This window comes from Lactuca virosa, chromosome 8 (assembly GCF_052849685.1).
Source record: "Lactuca virosa cultivar CGN04683 chromosome 8, Lactuca_virosa_CGN04683_v6, whole genome shotgun sequence".
Lineage (NCBI taxonomy): Eukaryota > Viridiplantae > Streptophyta > Magnoliopsida > Asterales > Asteraceae > Lactuca > Lactuca virosa.
Genome location: NC_136433.1, coordinates 33437764 through 33465113, shown reverse-complemented (window position 1 = coordinate 33465113; position 27350 = coordinate 33437764). Strand labels below are relative to the sequence as shown.

The 27350-nt window shown below is 33.0% G+C and overlaps 2 protein-coding genes across 2 annotated transcripts; both read right to left on the bottom strand.

Moving 5' to 3' along the window:
• Positions 1-10580: 10580 nt before the first annotated feature.
• LOC145128246 (ubiquinol-cytochrome C chaperone family protein) lies at positions 10581-13758 on the bottom strand. The gene is made up of 8 exons (XM_079063046.1): positions 13631-13758; positions 13288-13475; positions 12647-12860; positions 11394-11560; positions 11143-11267; positions 11006-11066; positions 10844-10892; positions 10581-10734 (listed from the first exon to the last, which is right to left on the bottom strand). The coding sequence occupies exons 2-8, from the start codon at positions 13456-13458 to the stop codon at positions 10673-10675; spliced, it is 849 nt and encodes a 282-aa protein (XP_078919172.1). The 5' UTR covers positions 13459-13475; positions 13631-13758; the 3' UTR covers positions 10581-10672.
• A 2917-nt stretch (positions 13759-16675) lies between these two features.
• Positions 16676-26108, bottom strand: LOC145133891 (ARM repeat superfamily protein). The gene is made up of 28 exons (XM_079068843.1): positions 25777-26108; positions 25260-25473; positions 25067-25162; positions 24847-24964; positions 24585-24758; positions 24329-24499; positions 24198-24253; positions 23881-24119; positions 23703-23791; positions 23498-23626; positions 23349-23423; positions 23071-23239; positions 22850-22989; positions 22682-22774; positions 22407-22587; positions 22215-22315; positions 21839-22133; positions 21474-21719; positions 21236-21398; positions 21068-21143; positions 20823-20981; positions 19887-20738; positions 19092-19784; positions 18369-19001; positions 17879-18288; positions 17513-17753; positions 17243-17413; positions 16676-17128 (listed from the first exon to the last, which is right to left on the bottom strand). The coding sequence occupies exons 1-28, from the start codon at positions 25934-25936 to the stop codon at positions 16898-16900; spliced, it is 6375 nt and encodes a 2124-aa protein (XP_078924969.1). The 5' UTR covers positions 25937-26108; the 3' UTR covers positions 16676-16897.
• Between the last annotated feature and the right edge of the window lie 1242 nt (positions 26109-27350).

Genomic DNA, 27350 nt, shown 5'->3' with positions numbered 1-27350 from the left:
TAGGAAGAATAAATCAAGGCCATCGTGATGAACCTGGTCTTTAGGAAGTAAGTGGTAGGTTCCTGATTTTCAGCAATTTTTCTGTTTAAATACCAAGGCACAATGTACGTTGTAATGTGATCCCCCACTACTGACTATATACGAATACATTTTGCCCCATTACTCTGTTTTTCTTCTTTAATTGTTCATTGCAAGGTTTGTGAAAAACCAACAAACATCTCGTATTATAGCTTAGAGCATTCATTTTGTACATAGACAGGAAAATATAAATAATAGACATAATATCAGCTGAAGTTCTAACAATTTCGGGTTGGAATGGAATGGAATTTCCAATTCCGGCCAAATCCCATGGAATCAGGTGTGCCTAACGCCATCTTATGTGTAATGGAATGATAAAGCAACATTAATTTTTCCTTTACACATAAGATGACATTAAGTTCACTGCATTCCCTGGGATTTGGCCGTAACTGAATTTGATTCCATTCCAACCCGGAATTTGGTTGCATATGCGTGTTGTTAGTAGTCAAGTTAGGTAAACTTCTGGTAGACATCCCCAGAACTCGATGGATAAACCTTTTCTCTTAAGCATGCTTCTTGCCGTCTCAATTAATGCACGATTCTTTCTTTCTGCCACCCCTGTGAGTAGCTTGTAGTAAGTTAATGTTGGATGCCTTGTTCCTTTAAAAAAACATGGAAATTAATAGCCATAGAAGTATAGAACTGATGACTGATGTGCCACATTCCCTTTAGTGACAACAAGCAAATATTCATGAATAGTTAATTAGTGGAAACATTGTATTGGGAGTAATTGTCTTTACACATAAGATGATGTTAGGTTCACCGGATTCCGTGGGAGTTCATCGGAATTGGAATTCAATTCCATTCCAACCCGCATTGTTAGAAATTAACCCGGCATTGTCAGAAATGAAGCTACCACAATCTTGTTTTTTCACAGCAATGTATGCTCTCCTTTTGTTATTACCATATATCACCTTCTTTTGATGCTATATGCAACCTCATACAATCTTAAGTTTTTATAGCAACGCAATTTTGGTTTGATAGCAATGTACCTTATGTATATAGAGCGTCAAATAAACATGCTTTTAAATGTGTACTATATTATTATACGTAGGAGGTGGAGGCCACTATCAAGGCAATACCGCTTATGGTGGAGTCTGAGGAATAATGATCACCAGCTCCTTAATCACATAAACCCTGAAATGTTTGGTCCTATTCCAGTAGCACCTCTACCAGCAGAACCAGCAGAACCAAATAATATTTGGATGCAGATGTACGCTAATGACTACCAGGGTAAGCTCACCCTTTCTAGTTTTTCTAATATAGCAATGTAATTTCATTTTCATCATCTATGTAATTTAATTTAAGTTCTATTTCTGTAACTTTTAATTATACTAAAAAAAGCTAAGAATATAAAATGAAATTATAATGCTATAATATTAGACATACATGAAAGTACTAACTGAATTCATCCCCGGGGAAAAAAATGCAAGAAATAGCAATGTACTTTATTATATTTGTCTAATATAGCATTTTACTTTCATTTTCGTTCTTTATTTAATTTAATTTTCATTCTATTTCTATAAAACTTAATTATATTGAAAAACGCTAAGAAAGTGAAATTAAATTTAGGACAAAATTACAAAAATGGTCTCTGTGGTTTACCAAAATTCACAAACTTAGTCCATGCTAATTCTTTTTGATGTATATGGTCCTTGTGGTTTGCAAAACTTGAACGGATGACCCTTTTTACTCACGTCGTCCATTTTCAGCCGTTAAGGCATATCACGTGTTGGGCATGTGAGGGTATTTTGGTCTTTTCACCTATAACAGGGACTAAATTCGTGACATTTGATAAACCATAGGGACCATTTTTTAATTTGGGCTTAAATTAAAAGAATTGCAAGAAAATAAGGGAGGAGAATTCGAACTTGGGACCTCCTCCCCTCCCACTATTAACCCTAAGCTTTATACTACTAGGCTACAAACAATCTTGATTTTATTTCCGAAAACTACATTATATTATGTAAAATCGCAAAAAACATAAATAATAAATAAATTACAAAATTTTTTCTTACAAAAATGGTCCTTGTGCTTTACCAAATGTCACGAATTTAGTCCTTGTTATATGTGAAAAGACCAAAATACCATCACATGCCCAGCACGTGATATGCCTTAACGGCTGAAAATGGACGAAGTGAGTAAAAAGGGTCATTCGTACAAGTTTTGCAAACCACGATGACCATTTACATCAAAAGAAATAAGCATGGACTAAATTTGTGACTTTTGGTAAACCACAAATACCATTTTTGTAATTTTGTCCTAAATTAATATGGCTATATTAGATAAGCACAAGAAAGTGCATTGCTATTTTTTGCATTTAGACCCTGTTTCGGAAGAAATGCAAGAAATATCAATATACTTTATCACAAACACACACAAGTTTCTCAAAACTACGAAAATGGTAACATACTTAGTCACAAATATATTGTAATATACACGGTAACATATGAAATGAAATAATTATTATATATTACGCAAACTCCAAAAACATTTATGTTTGACCTCATAATCGATTTAGTCCTTATACGTTTTTTTATTCAATTAAGTCCCAAAAAAACCGTCAATTATATTCATTTTGACCCTTTTAACCGCTCAACAGGTCATCCTACTTTCAAAAATTACAATTTTAGCCCAGATTTTAAATTTTATTACAAATTTGGTCCAAAATTTACACTTTTGGCCCAGATTTCAAAATTTTGTTACAAATTCACCCAAAATTCTGTTTTTTAAATCTTTTTTTTTTCGAAATTTTGTGTCAAATATGTTTTTTTGCTATCTAAAATCGTATTTATATAAAAAAAACATATTTTCACATAAAAACCTTCTTTTTTATATATAAAAACCTTTTTTTAAACATTTTTGTTTTCAAAATACCTATTTAAAAAATATTTTTTAATTTAAATACCTATTTATCAAACGTAGTTATGGGAAATAGGTTTTTGTATATTTTTTTTATAAAAACGTGTTTGTATATATTTTTATACAATACGTGTTTATATACGTTTTTATATAAAGTACATGTTTCAAATATGGTTTTTCATCGTATAAAATCATATTTATACAAAACAAATTCACATAAAAAACCTCTTTTTTATATAAAAAAATTCAAAAAACAATTTATATTCAAAATACCTATTTATAAAAATATATATTTATTTTATATACATATTTATAAAAACTTCGTTATGTGAAGTAGGTGTTTCTATATATCATTTTTTAATGAGTTAGGGGGCTACCATCGATGCATCCCGTTTACACCTCAGCAGATCATCGATTATGTGATCGATGGGGCACAGCCACAGTAGTTTACTCTATAAAAACTTCTTCGCAGATCATCGATTATGTGATCGATGGGGCACAGCCACAGTAGTTTACTCTATAAAAACTTCATTTTTTTCCTTTGTTTAAATAAAAGAAACATGTAATATGTGTGTAAGTAAAACTGGATTTGAATCAATACTATATCAAGTGGGTTGCATCATTTTCCAAACTTTTCCGTTATTAACAAAAAGTATTATAAAAATAATAACATAGTTTTTTAATAAGATAATTTAAAGATTGTAAGCCATTGATTTTTTTTAAGTTACTTTTATTCTAACTATCTCATTGTTATTTTGCATAAGTTTTAAATTTTTTACAAAAATCATGTTACACACATCAATCATTTTATTTTTTGGTAAATGATCTAAAATTAATACAACTTATAGATATGTATTATTTAAATCAAAGAAACGATATTCGGCTCTCTAGCAATTGCAACTTTCATAGTTTCAACCATTTCAATTTCTTAGGCTATTCTGAGTCTTGAGATACATCTAGGGGCGGAAGATAGTGGGAGCTCGGGGTAGTTCGTGCTATCCCTCAAATATTTCCAAGAAATGCAACTAACTAGAAGTTTTTCATATTTACAAGTGTGTTCATGGAAAAAATCACTCAAACATTCTTACACAACGATGAAATTTTAAAATATAACACCATCTACATCAAATATAACCATTTTGAAAAATTAAACGTCGTGAGGCTCTATGATTGAAGCAATTTGACTAGAGGGTTGACAATTGCACTAGAAAATATAGATGGAATAAAAATGATAGAGTATTTATGTGCTTCATTTTAGATCAAACGCTCATAGCCAAGGAATTTGTCGAGGAAAATCCAGGATATGGATATTGAAATACGAACTAATAGCAACGAGATTATGGCAGTGCATGTGTAGACGTCAGTTTTGTTATGTTGTCTTTCTCCAAAAGCTTGCCCACAAAAGGTTTCCAACCCTTTAAGAGGTTCTGATTATTATGTTTAATAAAGGAAAATTGCACAAAGGATAATAATTTTTTAGAAAAGTTGATTTTGAAACTGTCTTTATTTTTCAATTAAATCCCTACATTTTATTTTATTATTTAATTTTGACACCCAAAAATTAATGTCATCAAAAATGTCACATCATCATCATCCTATGTGAGCACCACATTATCATGTCATGTTAGTTGACAACTGGGATGCCCGGTCAAATGGCCAACGTTAAAACAAAATGAAAATATAGTGTTAAAATTACTATTTTTTGAAAACTTGATGTCATTTTTGCATTGTACCCTAGTTATAATGTGTTCAAGTTTTTGTTGAAATATATTGTTATATTTTTTGAAACTTGAAATAAAGTTTTTGTTGAAGTCTTTCATTCCAGGTTGCCTTTGGTATATATTTCAAAAGAAAGTTAGATGTTTGTGATTTGAAACAACCTGCACGAATAGAACAAGTAAGCATTAAACAATTAAACAAGTTTTTACGGTTATTTCATTTATTTCTCATTTTCTTGAAAACTAAAAATTAAAATTTTGGTTTATTTGATTAAGGTTATCACCTGGTTATTATTTGTTTTTTATTGAAACAAGTTTTTTTTTAAAGTAAATTACTGAAATCATCTCTATGGTTTGGTCAAAATTGCATTATTGGTCCTCAACTTTTTTTTTTTGCATTCGGATCGTTCCTATGGTTTGATTTTGTTGCGTTTTTCGTCCCTTACATACATAAAGCTAGAGATCAAATGTGCAATTTTGACCAAACCATAGGGACGAAAAACGCAACAAAATCAAACCATTGGGACGATCCGAGTGCAAAAAAAAAAGTTAGAGACCAAGGATGATTTCAGTAAAAAAAAATTTTAACTTGAAATTAATTATTAGATATTAGTTGTTATTGAAACTTGAAATTAAGATATTTTCATAATTTATATACGTTGAAATCCATTGTAAGGTAACACTGGTAATTTTTTTAAAATAAAATTAGATAAATATGTCCCCTCAAGGCTTATATATGTAATTATAGTCTCACAAAAACGTATATGAATATATGATGGTATGTGTATGGTTTAACTTAGACCATTACTTTTTTGTTGACATTGGAAGAAAAATAAATATGTCCCTTCAAAGCTAATATGTTGGCTCACAATAAATTGCAATACAAAGAACATTTTTGGTTTAAATTCCATAAATAATACAAAAATTCCTTATTTAGGGACCAAACCGAACCCAAAAAAAATCATGTTTGATATTTTTTTTAAATATTGTGTAGGTTTGGAGGGTTAAAAAATATGGATTATTTGTGTTGTTGATTGGGGAAGAAGGAAGTAATAGGTGAGAGAATTATCGTCGACATCTGTTTTATTTCGATTTCATATTATTTCTGTCATGATATAATTTATTGAGATCTCTTCATTTTTCATAATTTTCAGGTACCTCGATTTCTTTTGTTATGTCATTGGGCTCTTTCAGTGCTTCACTAATCTTTTCAAGAGATTTTGTTTTCTTTTTTGGACCATCAATTATTTTTGCTCCCTTTCATTTTCGATGATTTTTATCTTTGGCAATTAGTTGGTCTTCTACGCTTCAGGCGTGCCTTAGATTCATTTGCACTTGTATTTTTTTCCTTCTGCGATATCAATTTTACAGCAGGTACATGAGACTTTGCTACTCTCTTAGGGTCAGTAAATGCATTTGGAAATTGATTTGCTACATTTTTTAAATGAATTATCTTTTTCACTTCAAGTTCACATTAACTTGAACGATGATCTAAAATTGAAAATAATAATTCATTCCAAGAGATTTTATTTTCCGGCTTCTTTATTTCTGCCCCTGATGTTGCAAAAACCGATTCATCAAAATGACAATCATCAAATCTAGCTGTAAATAAATCTTCAGTTGATGGTTCTAAATATTTTACTATAGATGTAGATTCATATCCAACATAAATTCTCATTCTTCTTTGAGGACCCATTTATTTGCGGTTGGGTGGAGAAATGGGTATATAAATTGCACATCCAAATGTCCTTAGATGGGAAATATTTGGCTCATGACCGCAAACCGGTTGAATAGGGGAGAACTTATGATAACTAGTTGGCCTGATGCGTAAAAGTGATGTTGCATGTAAAATTGCATGTCCTCATTTCGATGTAGGAAGTTTAGAATGCATTAGTAATGGTCTTGCAATTAATTGAAGGCGTTTGCTTAACGACTCAGCAAGACCATTTTGCGTATGAACATGTGCAACATGATGTTCAATACTTATCTCAATCGACATGCAATAGTCATTAAAATCTTGCGATGTAAATTCTCCAGCATTGTCAAGTCGAATTTCCTTAATTGGGTAATCGGGAAAATGTGCCCTTGGGCGGATTATTTGTGCAAGTAATCTTGCAAAAGCGAGATTACGACTAGACAACAAGCACACGTGTGACCATCTAGTTGGCGCGTCAATTAAAACCATAAAATATCTAAATGGTCCACACGGCGGATGAATTGGTCCACATATATCCCCTTGAATTCTTTCTAAGAAACTAGGACTTTCAATGATGGACGGGAAATTAATTTTCCTTGAGAGCATGCAGCACAAGACAATTCATTAGCTTGAAAAATCTTCTGGTATTTCAAGGAATGACCACTTGAAGTTTCAATTATTCTACGCATCATAATTGATCCAGGATGGCCCAACTAGTCATGCCAAACTTTGAAGGTGTTATCTTACCTTTTATTTTCAATAGCATGAGATTGAATCATTCTAATATTTGTATAATACAATCCGGAGGACAATACGGGTAATCTTTCCAAAAGACTTTTCTTACTCGATATCATTTTTGTAATATTGAGATACTCTTTATTATCATCATTAATTGTTTCAACATGATATCTGTTAGACCAAATATCCTTAAAACTTGATAAATTTCTTGGTGATTTGGATGAAAATAATGCATCGCTAATTGTAATTATTGTCCCTTGTGGTAATACTATATTCGCTTTTCCGAGCTTTCAATCATTTTTGCACTATCCATTATTGTATTAACATTTGCTTCTCCAATTGACAAGTAAGCAAAATATTTTTCATTATTAAAAATATTATGTGTTGTTGCAATGTCTGCAAAACATATATCTTCCTCGTTTCTTTTGTGAATATTCATATTTCTCTGAAAATGACAAGAGTGATAAGGAGTTAGAGCTCTATGGTAGAGTCGTGTTGATAACGTGTTATAAAATATGATCAAATAACTAGATAAATTATAGAGTAAAGAAAGATATAAGAGTGTAGAGAGCTTTTATTCCAATACTAGTGATGAAATCATCAAACTTTCTAATACATATAGTTCATTATTTATACTACCAAAATAAAATGAAAAGTGAGTTATAATATTAACGCACATTATGATGGTGCATTATTACAGTCATAAAACACATTGAAATAGTTGTTAATAATACTAAATAATGATGGAGAGTTATGGAAGAAATAGAGAATCCAATGGTCATTCGCAAACTAATATTTAATAACATCCTACTATTTATTCCAGTTGTTTAATTCCTTTTCTTTTTAGTTTACTTTTATGGGAGTTAACCCCTTTGAATTAATTTTAATGTCAAATAAACTGTTATAATACATTATTTTATCATAATGGTCAAAGTAAAGAAATTTGAATTAGTATAATTACATGTAACATTTAATGAAACATTTCATTCTCTTTAATAATAGTACATCTAATCTGAATTAAAAAGGATGTTTCGGTTCTTTCTTATTTAGGATGACTCCATCATCATAATCTTTGTGTTTACGGTTAATATTTAAGGGGAAATTACTAATCTAGCCATTTTTCTTAATCACTTATCAAAAAATAGCCAAAATATACCAATTAGCCAAAAATAGCCCACAAAACCGTAGTCAACTTAGGGTTGACTACGGTCAACGCCTTTGACTGCTATTTTATTGAGAAAACTACTGTTTTGTGCTAATGGGCTACTGTATCATGGGCCCGTTTACTTTTTCGTGGCCCATTAGCCCAAAGTATATAAAGAAATTTTTTTCAGATTAGGTCATTTTGTCTATTGTTTTCTTTGTTTTGCCTATTTTTTTCTCTCAATTGAGCACTCGAAGAACAACCAGGTTTGTCTACTTTTCATCAAAATTTTACCGTATTTGTGATTAGGAGTAGGTTTTATATATGTGGTTACATTTTTTTTGAAAAAAAACGAAAAAAAAAATATAAAACCGTAGGTTTCATACGAAACCTACGATGTACAAGTGCCCAATGCACAGATTGTGCATTGTCGACTTGTACACCTACGGTTTCGTATGAACCGTACGGAAATTATTTTTTTTTTTTCGTTTTTTTTTTTAAATCGATTCAATAGGATCGGAATTATGTTAATTTTGTAATCGTGTATTTAAAAAAAAAAAAAAACGAAACCGTAGGTTTTATGGAAACCTACGGTGTACAAGCATTTACTGCACATTTTGTGCAGTAAACACTTGTACACCGTAGGTTTCCCAAAAAAAAAAAAACATTACTTTTTTGGACAAAATAGTAGATTAAAAAAAAAAAAAAAAAAAAAAAAAAAACGTTGCTTTTTTCCCCAAAACCGTAGCCTACGGTTTGGGAAACCGTACTTATTAGAGAGAAAACCGTAGGTTATATAATACCTACGGTTTTGTATGTGAAAAATGAATTTTTTTTTTATACAAAACGCGAAACAGTAGACGAAATTGCGAAACAGTAGGCGAATCTCGAAACCTACGGTTTCGTGGACTATTTTTGGCCATCTACTAATTTTTGGCTAAAAATTGCTAATTACCCCCTTAATTTGGCTAGATTAGTAATTAGCCCAATATTTAATATCACTCTTCTGTATTATTTCTCTACCTCATTTTTATTTGTAAACATAAAGATCTTTTTAAATAATACTTAAGATTACTTTTATTATTATATCTTTTTAGAAATATATTTTAACAAATACATTACACAACACATTTTATCTAGTTTAGTTGGATAGAGATTTTAATTCATTAAAATGTTCGGATTCAAGTTTATCATTAAGATTTGCTTTTAAAATTTTAATTTAAATTTGTGTAATTAGTTTATATATAACCTTTTTTCACGTAACAATAACAAATTTGTAAACCATTCGGTTAAAAGTAATTAGTTACTCGGTTCATATCTTAACAATCAATTATTTATCGAATTTAGCGGTCATGCAAATTTCTAGTAATTGAAGGGCCTCAATTTTGTTTTTGTCCCGGGTCCCAAATATGTTTGGAACGGCCCTGATTATATTATGCACACTACGCGGATATTCTTCTAATCATAAATAATGTATGTTATATCACCATTCCCATGTTGCATTTCATGCCACTTGAATTGATTTTAGAATCTCTATTATTGTAGTTTTGTTGAGCTTTAGAGATTCTTCGAAATTTATAATTGCTTAATATTTAACAAGATTACAATCATGAAACTGACGCCGTGTGGTATCGTGTTTGTGTTCAAGATTCGATACGAAATTGACACGATATGAACATGTTTTATCGTGTTTTCATGTTTATCGTGTTTTTTAAGATTAACTTTAAATTAAATAAACTAAAACACGGGGTCATTTTCAAGTGAGTAAAATAAAACACGATATCGTGTATTGTCGCTTTTGTGTTATATAAAAAATATCGTACCATGCCGTGTCATCTAAAAACACGACATGACTGCCCGATTTGTCACCCCTAATTACAATATAAACTATTAATAAGGGAAGCTTTTGAAATAGATAATCAATGACAGAATTACCCTCTAGTCTCGTAACTGTTTTAGCTAAATTCTATCTGTTAATTACAGCATTTTATAAAGCAACTACAACTATAGATCATGAGCTCAAATGGCTGAGACCGGGGTTTGAAATGCAAAACAACACTTGTATTTCTTTAGTTTCATTTTCTTAAATAAAAACAAATAATCTCAGATTTTTTAGTTCATATTATCATATAACAATCATAATATAATATAACAAACAAAAACAAGAGCCAGCCACATTGTATATATAAAATAGGAAAATCTTCAGTAAAGTCCCAAAATTTTGGTTTAATTTACGTTTTAGTCCCAAATTAACTTAAAACCAGCAAAATGGCTGTTGAATTTATGATTTTCATTTTGTGGATTCCTCACGCCAATAATGGAGCTTTTTTTTTGTGTCAGGAAAAAACAAAAACAAATATTTATTCAAAGAGACTGTTTATGTATTATCCATATAAGGAAAAAAAAAGCCTTGACAGCTCTGAAAAACAAATAAAGTTAAGGTTTTGTGTTTTCAAGAGAGGTGAACAAGAAGTTGCCAGAGAACATAGCTTCTTTATCTGCACATCAACAATCTAATATTACTAACTTTTATATTGTTAGTCCATATGTTGTACTCATTCGTTAAAGGGCATTTTAGACATTTGACCAAACAATCAATCTGCATACCTGTTAATGACAAGCAAGTACATTCTCGCCTAACATATCTTGTGAAAGCCTGCAAATTTTCAAACAGCATTACATTGTATTTGTATGTATGTTTTTTAGATGAGAAATAAGAATAATCAGGTTAATGGATGAAAAATAAATAAATAAAAGAATAATTAATACCATGACAGCTGGTGATGAAGCAGCATCTAGCTTCGATGAACCATCTTCAAGAAAGACATTTCTATACAACATATAACATGTAATCAATTTCCAGAACAATTATATTTGTTTGGATGACATGAAAAAAAAAATCTTACTTCCATATTGCAGTCTGCAAGTCATCCTGTTTAGCTTCTGGAAGCATGGCAGTATCAAAAGCAACAATATTTCCATAGAATACTTTTTCCAACTCCCTCATCCATTTAGACAACAGCAAATTAACCTAAACAAAAAAAAAAAATAATAATAATTACTCCAAAAAGTCCTTCACTTTTGACTAGAAGGAATATCTAAATCAGAGAATTAATAGCCGAAAGAGAAAGAGATGACTACTACACTAATTACTAACCCCTGCTTTTGAAACTCTCATCTCTAAATCATGATTGTAGATTTCATAGACATATTGCCCCAATTCAACACCTTCTTTTCCTTCTGCTTTCAATCGACGCAAACAGAGCCACATGTGTACTACTAGCATGGAGAAATTTGTTCTAAACGCTTTCTCCAAGCTAAAAACTGCATCTCAAGGTAAAAAAAAAAATTATCAATTGAAACTATGATATTTATGTATCTTAAGAAAACAAAGCAAAGTATGACTTTGATCCATAAGATTCCTCTATTTGTTCTTCATTATGGGCATTGTAGATATATAACACTTCTTCACATTATATTGATTCAATCACACATCACTACAAAAGTCAAACAAGGAATCCATACAACCATGAACAGCTTTTTAACTAATCTATGGCCATCTTAGTGATCATTTTGTGACCCCTAATTCTGCTTTAATTGTTAATTTTGTCCCTAAAGGTTAGGTTTCGTCTTAATTTGAACTTGAACATAAATACATGTATATCTGAATGTGTGTGTTTAGTAGTTGGAACTCATAGTTGTCATTTGATGATTAAAATTGAATTAAATGAGTTCATTTCAATGGGCATTTCTCTCATATGATCTATCACACTGAAGTTCAATTGGAGCACATAAGGAGTAGAAGCTTGAAGAAGATATAGTTTTATCATCGAAAAGGGGGGCTTTCTTGATTTTGGTGTTATTGTCATTCTTTGAATTGTCTGTTAGATTTTACTTTCATTATTGTAAAATATTTATGAGAACCATAATCATGAATATTCACATCACGTTATATTTCACAATCTTTTTCCATTGTGTATGATATTCAGTCTTTCCCAAGACTATATTACTTGTGGTAACCCTGTACACTTGTGGAATTCACTAAACAGTCTTATTTCTCATAGCATGGAAATTGAAGTTTATTTTTGTATGCAAAATATTTCTGGGTCAACAGAAACAAAGTCTAATGTCAATACAAACAATAGATTCAGGAATTAAGCATTGTCTAAGCATATACATACAATATATTCAGGCATCAGCCTAACTGAAGCTATGAATCAATCCTACCATAACTAATTTTGTTTAGAAGTTCGATTTCGTGGACCTAATGCAGACATACATGTGGAGGTAGCTATAGCAAAGGGTTGATAAGGACTAGTTTTGACTATATTATAGGCCACTCAGCCTAATGAACTTGTATACAATGAAGAGTATCATATTCTTTATTAGTAAGAAGAATAAAAGACTAACCATCATAAATGGCAGGTTTATCCACTTGAGATATAACACGGCGATAAATGACATTTGCTGCTCGAATAGACTTGCTCTGTTTGCTATAAAACAGCATCAATTTGAGGAGAAATTGGCGGAGACCCTCATAGTTAGGCTCCTCAATCCTCAGAGCAGATCCAGGTGGCAAGGCTAAAGAACAAGGCTTAGCACGGAACAACTTATTCAGATTTACCTGTGGAATGGAATTAATCATCACCAAGCAATCAAGTTGGCAGCATGCAATTGCAGAGATACATAAATCACATGCTTAATGATTTACTTGTAAAAACATAACTCCTCAACAGGTAATCAGTAAAAGTTACTACTGGTGTCACTTTGGTTTGGACCCAAAACAAGAGTCCTATTCAGCTAAAACGATCTTTTGAGTCCTGAATGTTACTACGCATGATAACACATAACCATAATCTTAAGAATTTAAGAGTACTTCGTAATATGAATATCCAGATTTTCAAAATTAAATCATAGTTTTTTAAGCTTGACTAATTTAGCTCAGTTTCATACGGCAGATTGAAGTTTTCAAACTATGATCTGTATCAGGCAAAAAAAAAACACACACACACACACACACACAAAGCTGAAACGATCGAGAATTGAAGTACCTCTGATTTAGCACCACTGTATTTCTCATCTGAAGCTACTGGCACCTCAACGGCTGCAACCCTAGAAATTCGCCGGCACGGAAGAGCATACAGATCTCTAGGAATATCTGATTTACTCTGTTTCCCTACTTTATAAATATTAGCCAGTGTCCTGCTCCATCGAGGCATCATCGTCGTTGCAACAAAACCTAACAAACCAAATAACAAAACTCCTCAAATAAAAAACTCAGAAATTGCAGTGAAATTGGAAGAAAATGGCGGGGGATTTGGGGGCTGAAGAAGAATAAGTGGCGTATAAGTACACACGCAGATCATTAATACACATGGGGATGAAAGGCATTACGTGTAGTTGTCGATGCAAGCAGGTGATGTGCAGTTAGCAAATGGAGATTTTCCGTCAAACTCTCCCGAAGGTCTTAAACCCTAAAACAGAACAAAATTGGTTAATCCACGGTTTGCACCGTTATACTCCGATTTTGTACTAAATTAATTATCAAGACTATTTAGTCAAAAACAAAAGAGTGATATTATTTACATAAAATTACAAATTTAGCCAAATACATTAATTACTTTGTGGAAAATAGCCAAAAAAAATCAAAATTGCATTTTTAGCCACTAAAATCGCAGATGGATATAAGCCATCTGCGATTTCGCCTTCCCATCTGCTAACGTACAAGTGGCTAAAGCACGTTTGTGCTTTAGCCACTTGTACGTTCACAGGTGGTTTTTTTTTTAAATTTTTTTTCGCTGTATATATATCTCATTTTCCAACATAAAATCGCATAGTCCATTTGCGATTTCCTCTCGTTTTCACCAGCGATTTTTTGAATTTTTTGTACTACGAAATTGATAGGGTTTGACTACGAAAAAACCTTATTATATATAATTTTTTTCAAGAAATTATCATTTTTGTTGTTATTTCTTTGGAAATTTTGTTTAAAATGTTGTTTCGGAATTGTTAAAGAAATCGTCCATGATGGCTCTAAGGAAATCGTAGGGATAGAGAGTTTCTCTAAAAAAAGATAGTGAAAAAAAAAAAAAAAAAAAAACGTTTTTATACTAAATCTCTACGAAATCACAGATGGAATACACAAAATCGCAGATAGACTGTTCCATCTGCGAACGTACAAGTGTCTAAAGCACATTTGCGCTTTAGGCACTTGTACGTTCGCAGATGGAAATGCAAAATCGCAGATGGTCTTAATCCATCTGCGATTTTAATGGCTAATTTTGTAATTTGGGTTTTTTTTTGATATTTTCCACAAAATAATTAATGTATTTGGCTAAATTTGCAATTTTCTCTATTATTTACACTACAAATTAAAAAAAGAGAAGATTGCAAATTTAGCCAAATACATTAATTACTTTGTGAAAAATAGCCAAAAAAAACTCAAATTACAAAATTAGCCTTTAAAATCGCAGATAGATTAAGTCCATCTGTGATTTCGCATTTCCATCTGCGAACGTACAAGTGCCTAAAGCGCATCTGTATTTTAGGCACTTGTACGTTCACAGCTGGAACAGTCCATCTGTGAATTTGTACATTCCATCTGTGATTTCGTAGCTATTTAGTATAAAAAGATTTTTTTTCTTCATTTTTCACTATCTTTTTTAGAGAAACTCTCTCTCTCTTTCAACCTCCCCCAGTTACAACGCAAACCAAATATTCATTCATTTTTTATAGATGTTTTAAACAAATTTTTCAAAGAAATAACAACAAAAATGATAATTTTTTGAAAAAATTTATAGATAATAAGGTTGTTTAGTACTCAAAACCTATCAATTTCGTAGTCAAAATAATTTTAAAAAAAAAAACACACACACACACACAAAATCGCTGATGAATAGAGAGGAAATCGCAGATGGACATAGTCCATCTGCGATTTTAGGCTGGAATAGGGGGTATATATACAGCGGAAAAAAAACCACATGCGAACGTACAAGTGGCTAAAGCACGTCTGTTCCACATCAATACTACTCTTTTACCCGGATATTAAACGTTCACGTTTTCCTATATGAGGTTATGTCTTCTTTCAAGTCTAACCTCATGATATATTCTCATTTTCTTCTCAGTCGACCTCTCCTCCTAACACTTTGTACTATAATCGTCCCCACTCTCCTAACAACAACACTTAGTAGTCTCCTATAGATATGAAACCACCGTAACCGTCAGTCCCTCAATTTTTCGATGACCAATGTCACACCTAGCGAATTCCTAATTGTTGTATTCGGTATCAGGTCCAACAATGCTCTACCACATGTCCATCGCAACATTCTCATTTCTACGACCTCCAACTTTCTTTTATGTTCCTTCTTAATCGGTCGACATTCAGATCCATACAACAAAGCCGGTCTTTTCACCATCCTATCAAATTTTCCCTTTAGTTTCAGCAGCACCTTTTTTTCATACAAAACTCATGTCCATGCCTCCATTTTAACAACCACACCTTTATGTGATGTGTAATGTCATCTTCAACACTCCCTTCTTTAGGTAGCACAGACCCCATGTACTTGAAACTCTCATTTGTTGTAACACTGTCATTGACGCATACTTTTATTTCTTTATCTCTTTGTTACCCACTAAAATTGCACCATATATATAGTGTCTTAATTGTGTTATTACGAAGCACTTTTTTTCCAATGATGATTTCCAGGAATCCAACCTAGCATTCAGCTCAATTCTAGATCCAACCAATACAATTATGTCGTCAGCAAAAAGTCCCTTCCTGAGACTCGCAGTAGATTTCATCCATAATCAAGGCAAAGATGTATGGACTATGAGCATAGCCTTGATGGAGCCCGACTTCTACGGGAAAATGCTTAGTATCACCGATTATTGTCTGTGAAAACCTGCGGTACATATCACGTATAACCGTCACATAATCAATAAGACCCCTATTGCTTCCAAGGTCTTCCAAATCATCTCACGTTATCATGTCTTCTCTAGGCCAAGAACCACATATCCCTTATTTCTTTCTTGATATTTCTCCATAAGACGTAGACCTCCTAAGCATGAAGCCAAATTGATTTTCCAATATCACAATTTATTGCCTTACCCTGCCGCTAACAACCTTTCTTGGTACCAAATAGTTTGATAGAGCCTACAGTTAACACAAGTTTGTGCACCTCCATTCTACAAGTTCCTCAAACAGGAAGAGGCAACAACTATGGTGTTCTTATCGATATCATTCAATGGTTTTCACCATTCATTTTCAATTCAATGGAACGTCATTATATTATGAATCTTGCATAACAAGAACTTTGTTTTTAATCTACTAATTCGTTTATTTACACAATTGTTATTGGTTTTCACTAATTCATTTTCCCTACAGGGTGCATTTCTAAACGAGTAAAGAAATTTTATTCTAAGATGGAGGACATGAAAGACTCAAAAAACAGTAATTTCTATTAACTAAGGTTACCTGAAATTACGAAAAACGTGGAGCTTAGCCAACCACAACCACTGTTAAGAGTTAAGAGAATTCAAAACTACATGTAAACTAATGTTGCATTCCCAAAATTTCTTGATATCAAACAATACAAACAAACAAAACTTGAGATGATGCCCAACCCATCTCCTACATGAACACTATAATCGTAATTTAAAATTTTACAAATATTCGCGAAGGCTTTCACCACTTAATGTCTCCATTTCCTTCAAAATTTCTTGAGCCAGTGACTTAACATTCGGTTCCACATCTTCCAACAATTCACCAAGGAAAGGTATTGTTTCAGGCAACAACACCAAATACTCTTCTCTTAAATTCTCAACTAAATACTTCACTATCTTCAACCCCAACATTCGAGTCCTCACCTTCTCACTTCTTGTTTGCATCAAAACCTACACCCACCCATAAAAACAACATTTCAGTTTCACAAAAATATCCGAAATGTTTTTTTTTTTTTTTTTATTTTTAGACTTAATGGACTTAATTAAACAAAAAAAAATAATAACCTCGTGATTAAGTGGTTTCCATAAAAGATCACTAGCAGAAGTAACCGCCATTTGCCCAACACAAGAAACTAACAATTCGTCCACCTCATTCACAGATGGTACATCTGGATGCTGTTCTAGAGAGCTTGGTGGGTCCACACCAATCTGTGAGACAATCGGCTTCAACAACACCTGCACAAAAAAATAAAAAATAAATAAATAACCCATTTCAATTTTAATCAAAGAAGATTAAATATATAAAAAAAAATGTGATTGATTGATTCTGCTTACTTGGAAATTTGAGGAGTCAAGAAACTCAAGGTTCCCAGTGTCATAAAGAAAACATTTATGTAGAGATGACAACACCAGTGCCCTTATATGCCACCTGGAATGATCCGGGCTCTTGTTTACATTTGGCTCCATAAGCTTCGCCTTCTTCTTTCGAGTGGGACCCGGTGTTGCCACGTCATCATCGCTCAGATGCCGCACCAATCCATTAAGAAAGTATTTAAAGTATGGAACAAACAAGGATCTATAACATCATAGAAAATAAAATGACATCAATATCACATTAGGAAAAATTGAAGTACAATGATGTAATAGAACGTTGCCATTTCTTGCATTTAGCCCAAACAAAATATATATGAGTGAACTCACCGATGGCTATCAACAAGCTTCTGTATTAATCCAAAGAACGATATTGCCCTATCAATACTTCCAGGGACTGAATCGTCATTTTGCTCATCGACATTATCTGACCACTCAACACACCGAATGAAAAGAGGCTTAAACATGTTTTCAGTAAGCTTCATTGTCAGAACCACCATTGCATTAATAACATCCTTTTCAACAGCAGTAACATTCTTGATAGAAGCAGGATGTTGACGACGAATGTCAAGAGCAACAAGACACATGTCAAAAATATTTAAATAATACGCAGAAACAGATGATCTGTCCATTGTAGATATAAAATTTCCCAACATCTGAAATAAAACTGATAATCCAGAATCCCCAATCTTGATTGCCTCGGAGTATATCTTCAATAGAGGTGGAAGCGACAATCGTACCTGGTCAAATAAAACAAAAATCAATAATGTATATTTCATAAGACAAACATTTACCTAACAAAAGTAAAACTTTGACTTACAGGAATTTTTTCTGCTATGAGCTTTCGAACGTTGTCTGCTTTTGACTTTAACTTTGAACTTGAGTTGTTTGCATATTGAGGGCGTAAGATTACAAGTTCCAAGATTTGAGGAAGATAGGGATTTAGGAAACCTCCAAGTTTATCAATGACAGCTTCTATGGTAACAAGAATAGACATCAACAGAGACTTGTTTGAATTTGATGACATGTCATCACACCTCTGAAAGACATGGTTCATGATACTAGGAACCTCAGGGAGTGCCCTAGGTCCAAGAACATTGATTAAAGCACCAACAGTCCGGAAGCATCCGGAAGATATAGCCAAGTCTTCTGAATGTATGTGTTTGATTACAGTTGCTAGACATGTGTTGAAAACGGAATCACTAGAAGGAAAAACTGTCACTAAAGTTTCAATGGTAGAAATGGAAGAAAGTCTCAAGGAAGCATGTTTTGAAATGCTGACACTATCATCAACTATCTTCAAGATCTCATGTAACATTTTTTCAAAGTGTCGCGATGCAACTTCATCAAAACGAAGCCATGAGCTTCTGACACTTGGATTCATTACCCTCTTGTTATGCTTTTGAGTCAACATGGTCAACTCTTTTCCCATGTCACATACAAGCCCTAGAGCCTGTCAAACCAAAATAAACTAGTCAATATAACTATATATATAGATGATTGATGATATGTGAATCATGTGATTAATATAGAATTTTCTCACCTTCTTTCTAACATTTCGATCTGAATGACCCAACAAAGTGATGATGACTTGAAAATAAGTCGAGGGTAGAAGCCCTTTACTGACAGCTGTCAGTACATTATTCATCACCTCCTTTAGTTCCTTTCCTAATGAATCTGAAACACCATGTTGCTTTCTTCTTGACCCAACAAGTTGCATGTGTGTGACTACAAGCTCCATGAGATCCCCACTTGTAGACTGAATGCTATCAACATCTTCACCAGATTTAATCTTGAAGGCTATTTCAGGGTCTTGTAATTTGTCACCAATAAACTTCATAGCAACTAGCAACTGTACAAACAGCTGTGGGACCCACGTACCCATCTCTATCTTCTGAAGCAATGCCACAAGTGAAGGAAGCCATACCATGCATGAATACTGCTGACATACCTGTAAGGCAAAAGTGTACTCCCACTTTGTGGATAAATTCTCCAAATTGTTGCTTTTTGAAGCCCACGAGTGAAAAAGAAGGGAAAGTAATGAAGGTAAGCTTCCACTCTCCCCTAAAGTACTCAAAAGATGCACAATGATTGAAAGTCTCCTATGTTCAGTAACATCAGGTAATATATTCAAAAAAACTTGTAACACTTCTTCTGGACTTTCAGTCCTTAATAGCCAACATGGGACAATAGTGGAAATCAGGTCTTCAAATACTTTCTTGGAGTGACTATCCCACTGCAGAAAACAACTTATATTAAAAAAAAACGACACATTTGATACACGGATTATGAATATCAATTTATCAAAGAGATTAATATTACATTATAATATTATTACCTGAGTTACAGCTGATTCGCAAATGACAGTAAGAATATCAAGAATGTGATCCAAGATTCTGTCTGGTAAAACTTTTGAAACTGCTGACAACAATGAGAAGACATGATTACGTGTGGTTGGATCATTTGTAGACCGTGTACAACTAAGCAATAGCTTTATGTCAAAGCTCTGAGCAGCTTCATCATTTGGAATAAGGGAATTTGAGATGTCTTCAAGGATTGATAAAAGATTCTGTTGAATATAACACATTGTGACATCTGTACTTTGTGAAACATCAGCAGAAGCTTCTAGAAGTTCCTGATCCTGCTTCACAGCTTCTTGTATCCACTCTTTGTCCATGAAAACTATGGTCAAGTGCTTGAACAGCGGCTGAATAAGATCAGACCTGTTGTCTATGTCTTTCTTTAGTAACAGAATGTCAAGTAAAGAGCTTAAAAATGTGAGCTTGCTGCATCGGGTATGGCCCTCATCATTAGGTTTCAACTGGGTTGTTACTTTCTTTTTCTTTTTTCCATGTGGGGTACCAGTTAATGGACTTGACTTTTCCAAAACATAATCAAGCATGTGTTGTACCATTGATGTGGAAATCTTTATCTGTAACAAAGCAATTCTAGCAGCATTTTGAATGTCACCATTGTAGCTTCGAAACAGACACACGAGTTCTTGAAAGAGAAGTTCTTGAGTTTCAGGCTTGAAACTACCATATAGAGAGCTATTAAGACATCTTAAAACAGTTACACATGGCTGTATGATGGATTGATCTTCAGAATATGAACGATCAACCTGAAGAGCCTTCAAAATATATGATTCAACAGCAGGCCCACCAGTTGCTGAGGTGAGCTTTGTACAGCACTAAGATGAGGGAGAAAATTTTATTTCAATGAAAGAAAGAGATTTTAAAGGCATATAAATATGTAATTTTTTTAGAGAAATTACCTCTAGTAGAAGACATAGGATTTGAACTTCTGTCTTTGACAATATTTGATGGGATTTATCATGACTGCGTCTTTCTAACAGTTCACTTAGCAAAGAGTTGACTTCTTTAACTAGCATAACTTGGCTTCCCAAACCTTTGACTAAAGATAGTACTTTCAGCTGCCAATGTGTCAAACATATAAAAAGTCAATACAGAATGGATGAAAGTCAAAGGCAACTGAATTAGCATTCTGCAAGAAACTTACCATTCCATATGGACACAATGATAGTGCAGATCCCAAAATAAACTTCAGTATGTTGTCCTTTGTTGGCCGATCAAATCTGGATAAGTTTTAAAAAGATGCAGATTAAAAAACATACAAGGCTTTCATTATAAATATGAATAGCACTTATAAAATCATTAGTGAAAATACCTCTCTCCAACACTCTGTGGGACCAACATGCTATGATGTGTAGAGCTTAGCAATGTTGTAAAGAAGTCAGGAAGAAAATTTTTATCAGACAACATAAGCTTTTTGTGCTGAACCATCAAAGCCAAAAGATCTCCAAGAAAATTACTCCATATTGCACTTCTCCCTGTGGAAAGATTAATATAAAATGTTATAAGGCGACTCAAATATTAGTTAGCTATGTCTATAAAAAGAAAATTACCATTTTTCCCTCCAGATAAACTAACATGTGGCCATAAGGTAAGTAGTCCTTCAATACAGATCATTGCAGCTACCCGTATTTCCTGGTGATCACTAGACAATGGAACAAGAACTGAAGGAAACTCAACAGGTAGTTGAAGAAGTAAGCCCTCATCTACTTCATTTTTTAAACGGATTTCCTCTTCTAAATGAGAGCAATAAAAGGCAAACGAGTGTAAACTCTCTTTTTGGACAGCATCAGTAACACCTGCAATCAGAAAGGTCTTGTAAGAATACCCTTATTTTCTATAAAAATGTTAGTGGAACTGTGAAAGTGAAAGAAAGGATGGAATTTTTAGAACAAGAAAAGTCAAGGTCTTGACTCACCTTCATCCGTGAAAAGTGAAGACAAAAATCGGGCTGGTGAGCTCTTCTGATTTGCAACAAGATGATGAAGATGTTTCTTGAAAACAACCTTTGAATGAGAAGCAAAGAAAGAAAAAAAATCTTGAAGAATAACATTCTGCTTCTTGTTTTCATCATCAACAGCTGTTGCAAAAAAAGCTTCCAGCAACCTCCAGAATATGGATATTAATATCTCAGCATTCAACTCCTCAAGTTTCACATCATACATTTGACCAAGGAATGCTTTGCAATCATTATCCACCATTCTTCTATTTGACTGTAAATTAGTTAATCCAGTTAATACAAAAGCTGGAAATCATGAAATGCTCATAAAAATTCTAAATCTCTTCAAAGATACCTCATCTGTAGCAACTCCAACCCCAGCTGTCTCTAACTTTTCCCATTCTTTTGTAACAACTGGAAAACAGGATTCGTATATTGCAGAAAATTGACCAAGATCTGAAGCAATATCAGAGAAAATGAAGCAATCAGAATGTGCACCTGTACACATGGCAGTTTAGCAGGGATAAACTGGAATAGACAAGCTTACCTTTCTGTGTCTTCATTAGTGAATGCAACAAAATCAAGAAAAATAATGTCTTTGACAACTCCAAATCATGGCAGTATCCAACAAACCACTGCACATATTCATTAGGATTGGACAAGAAGCATTCTGCCATGACATCCATATTTTCCATATTGAGAGCAGAAGTACTTGTATGCGATAATTTCTGTAACAATTTGAAGATAAGAGAAAAAGTTATTATTATTTATTACACCTCACTTTTGGCATGCGATTGATAAGCATAAAAGAATAATACTTGCCTTTCCAGAAACAGAGGTGCTAGCAAGTTTCTGGTAAAGAGGCCATTTTAACTGTTTGGCTGCATCTAAAGCTTTTATATTTATCCTCTGGGTCTGATTATAAACCAAAGAAATGTCAGTATTTGCAGAAAAAAAAAGTCAACTACCAAGGTGAATCTAATGTAAGACCTTTGGCATGACTAAAACTAGAGGAAATATCATTGCTGCAAGCTCTTTTGCATATTGTTCTGAGCCTTGAAATCTTGAAATTACATGCTCCAGACATGACATGCTGACATCAGCAGCTAAAGTTGTATCATTTGATGCCTCTACAAGAAAAAATAAAGTTAACTATAATGATTGCTTAAACTTAGACCAAAATATCAAATACAAGTATAGAGAAAACTTACTTGATACTAATATACTGATGCATCTTTTGAACACCTTTTGAAGACCATCAAGAAGATCTGTATTTTTTATAAATTCAGACAGTTTCCCCATACTTAATGCTGCCTGAACCACACTTAGGTCATCATCGTACAGCCGTCGCAAGAGAGCATCATTTACAGTTTGAAGCTTCTGGAAGATCCATAGAAGAAATATTAGAACAAAAGCAGAAAGAATTATTGAGCTAAATGTTGAATGCTTCAAATTATTGATCTAAAATCACATCACATTAACATATCACCTGTGAATTAGCAACCTTATCTCCAAGCATGGGGTCCACATCCAAACTCATAACAGTAGCACGTCGAACCCTAGCCTGTGACATTATAGAAATATGATAAACTTCAATGAAAATGAGCAAATTATAACAAGTTACACAAGGGCATATACCTGTGGATGTTCCAGTCCAAACCAGATCTTTGAGTCGGATAGTGGAAATGACGAGTCTAACCCTCCATCTAATGTCTTACAGAGAATCTCATATGTGAAACTATCTTTCTTGGAGTTCATTTCAACATCCTAGAAGAAAGAGGAAGAATAGGGAAGTTGAAAAAGAAAGCAATCATGATTAAAAATATACAGCAAAATAACAAACCTTCAAAAAACTTTGAACAGCTTCACGTAACTCCACTGGATAATGTTCATTGATGGAGAGCAAGATTTGTTTCACCTTGCTTCCTTCCACTAAAACAAGAATTAGCAAATATACAAAACTCAGTTGTTAATAATGGAGCTTAAATAATGATTTAACAATTAGAAATGCTAAATTTAACCTGGTGCAGATAAAGATTCTTTGTTCCCTTTCTTGGATAACTTCATGCATGTAGAAAGAAGTTTTGTGACTAAACGGCCAACTAAAACATTAACAGGAACAGCTTTTATCATGGAAAGCAACACTTTAAGGCACGAATCATCATCATGACTGTACTCCATGAGGGATTCCAAAAATACCCGTAGAAACTTGTCGATGTTGAACTCCTTGGTCAATCCAGAAAGAACCCCCGAAAGATCCCTTTATCACAAAATCAAAGCCAAAAATAAAAGCTTTGAATTGTCAAAAGAAAGAAAAACTTTATCCTTTGAGGCCTACCTAATTTCCTTCAAGATATCCACAGCCTTTTTAGGGATCACTTCCACAGATTGCAACTGTCATGTAAATAAGAAGGGTATAAATTAACTGCATACAGTTACAGATAAACAACATATGGCAAGCAAGAATACCTGTACTACATTAACCAAGGCCATAAATGACACACGAAACAAGTGCAAATCAGTAGATTTTTCTACATCTTCACGTGCCACATCAGCAATAGAGCGAATCAAGGTTTTGACAAGATTAGGAGACAATGTTGATCTATTAGCTAGTAAACCAACAATCATCAATGCTCCTGCCTGAAAGAATCATATGCATCATTCCTATGAATAAAAAGATTCTTATACTACATAAGGTCATATAAGTCAATTGCATCAATCTCACCTTGTGATCTATGTTTCCTTTGGAATGAGTCTGAAGACCAGAAACCACAAATGGAAGAACTCTCTTCACAACATCGGTGTCAATAACAGTAAGAGAGCCCAAAACCTCTATAATGACAGCTGTACAGAAACTTATCACAGGCCTTGTAGGTTGAAGCTTCTTTGTAGGTGAGGCCTAAAAAAGAATACTTGCAATAAAAACTTTGTTCCATCTATGACAATGTTCCTCATTAAAAATAAAACATATGGCAAAAAAGACTTACATAGGTGCATAAAGTCTCTAAAACGCCCATATCACGCATACATTGCTGCACAATAACCTTCCTGGGTGGTGGTGCACCAGATATTTTGACACCCTCAAGAAACCTCCATTTACCATTGCTATAACATAACAAGTTGGTAATAAGGTTATGGACACTCGAATTGTAGTGGATTTCCAAAAAGAAAATAGAAAAAGAAGAATGGGATATACCCTTTTCTTACCCTGTGTCAATAAGTTGCACAATCCGGACAAAAACATGTGTATCATGGTAAGGTAGAGCACATAAAATCAATTCATCAATGTTGTATACATGAATCCTGTTGAATAAAATGCAGAATAGCACATTAACTGATATGTTGACATACGAAAATGTGAAAGGATATGAAAAAGTGAAGCTTGAATGGTAATACATACTTGTATCTACGGATTAGATATTCGAGTGTCCTTAGTGCTGAAGGTAACTTAAAATGTCCGGACAGCAGCCTCAAATAAGAACTAATTGAAGCATTGACATGGTTATTGTCTTCAACGCCCATAAGTTCTCTATCCAGTTCTCTACTCTTATGAGTGAACAAATCATTCTTGTAGTTCACAAATCTTTCATCCAGGCTCACAAGACCCTCCAACCCTGAAAAGAAAACAAATCTCAGATCAATCGCAATGGTGACCTATCTGGGTTTTTGTAGCTCATTAAGTCCATGCTTTTAAGTACTAGTGATAATACGCCAGCATCCATTATAGTTCAACAGTGTTGCTTCTTAAGTTCAAGTGTGAAATGGAATCTAAATTTCGAAATAAACAATTGCTAACTACTTTAAGCTTTAATGTTAATTTAGCAGCAAAATCCATGTCGATTTTTCACATGAAAAATCATGTTTAGGATAGAATATACAACGGCAAGCACTGAATACCCATTTATTCATATCAATACCTGAAAGGGCAAGGTTAAAGATAGTATCGAGGTCGATATCAGCTGCTTCTTTGGCGTCAAACAGGATGGAGGGACGGGTAAACGGTCTTTTGAGAGGGTCTGTGTCGGCTTTGACAATTGACCTGATTGCCTGCAGTTGTGAGGCGATTGACGTCGCCATTGTTGTTCTTTTGAAGACGATTAAACAGAGATGGTTGGATTCCTAAACTGGTTGTTGTATTGTACCAATGTCCCGACTGGATATGATAAACCCTAAACCCCAGAGTAGAGTGGTTGCTTGTGGCAAGTGCCTAGGAGGGGCTACCGACTTCAAATGAGATGGCGCGGGTGTTTAAGCCCTTTAGGGTTTATGTTTTCCTGTGTGTACCAAGACGGTTCTTTTTTATATGACAAATATGGCCCTTTTACTATTGCTCAATCTACATTTAGGTCCTCTTTTATGCTCTATGCACCTCCAACTCCACTTAATATCTCATTTTCACTCTACTTTTTATTTATTAATATATTTTCTATTTGTACATTATTTTGATATAAATAAACTAAGTTATAATTTGTGTATTACAAAGTAAAACAACATAGAGATTATAAAATCATATTCATCAATTATAAATTTACAAACAATTAAAATAATATTAAAAATCAAAAAAACACAAAGATAATATATTACATGAATACTCCATAATATATATGGGATTAGGAAATATGTGGTTGTTATGTACCTAAACTTATATATAGAATTTTCCAAACTATGTAGTTTTGATCCACATATATCCAAACTAATCATGATATATGTTTACTATTCTTCCTTAATTATGTGACTTACTAAACTGATCAAATTTATGTTTTATGTTTTTTTTCTTCATTGTGCCTAAAGAACTTAAAGCATTAAAAGTCATGATCATTTAATCAGCTCTACTAAATTTTAAATGAAAACTAATAAAATAAAATATAAAAGAAGAACATGTAATAACTCAGTCAAGATTTTAACAAATCATTCGATATAATTTTTCAATTAAATGACAAAACTTTTGAGTTATATTCGTTAAAAATAGTATTGATTTTTTTACTTTCCCTATAAACTTCGATAATGTTTTGCAATAAAACAATATATAATTTATCTTTTTTCATTCCATAATTTAACTCGGTTCAATGATATTCATTAAAACAAAATTAAGTGAAAATGAAATTGCATTTGTTTTGTTTAAAACTACATCATTTAAAATGTTTTATACCTAAGCTTAGGTACGTAACAGCCACGTATTCACTTTTCCACACACACACGCACACACACACACACACATATATATATATATATATATATATATATATATATATATATATATATATATATATATATACACACACACTAATCGTTTACCCGCGCCAAGCGTCGGGTGCAAATTGGTCTTTCAGAAATTAGTTTTTAGAGGCGATTAGTTTTTTTGCGCAAATAATTTACTACATCTAAACAACTGTTAATAAGTGTAATGCTAGCAGAAATAAAACCAATAAGAATTAAAAATGAAAAGTTGAGATTCTTTACAAATATATGTGAACACATGATTGATTGTGTA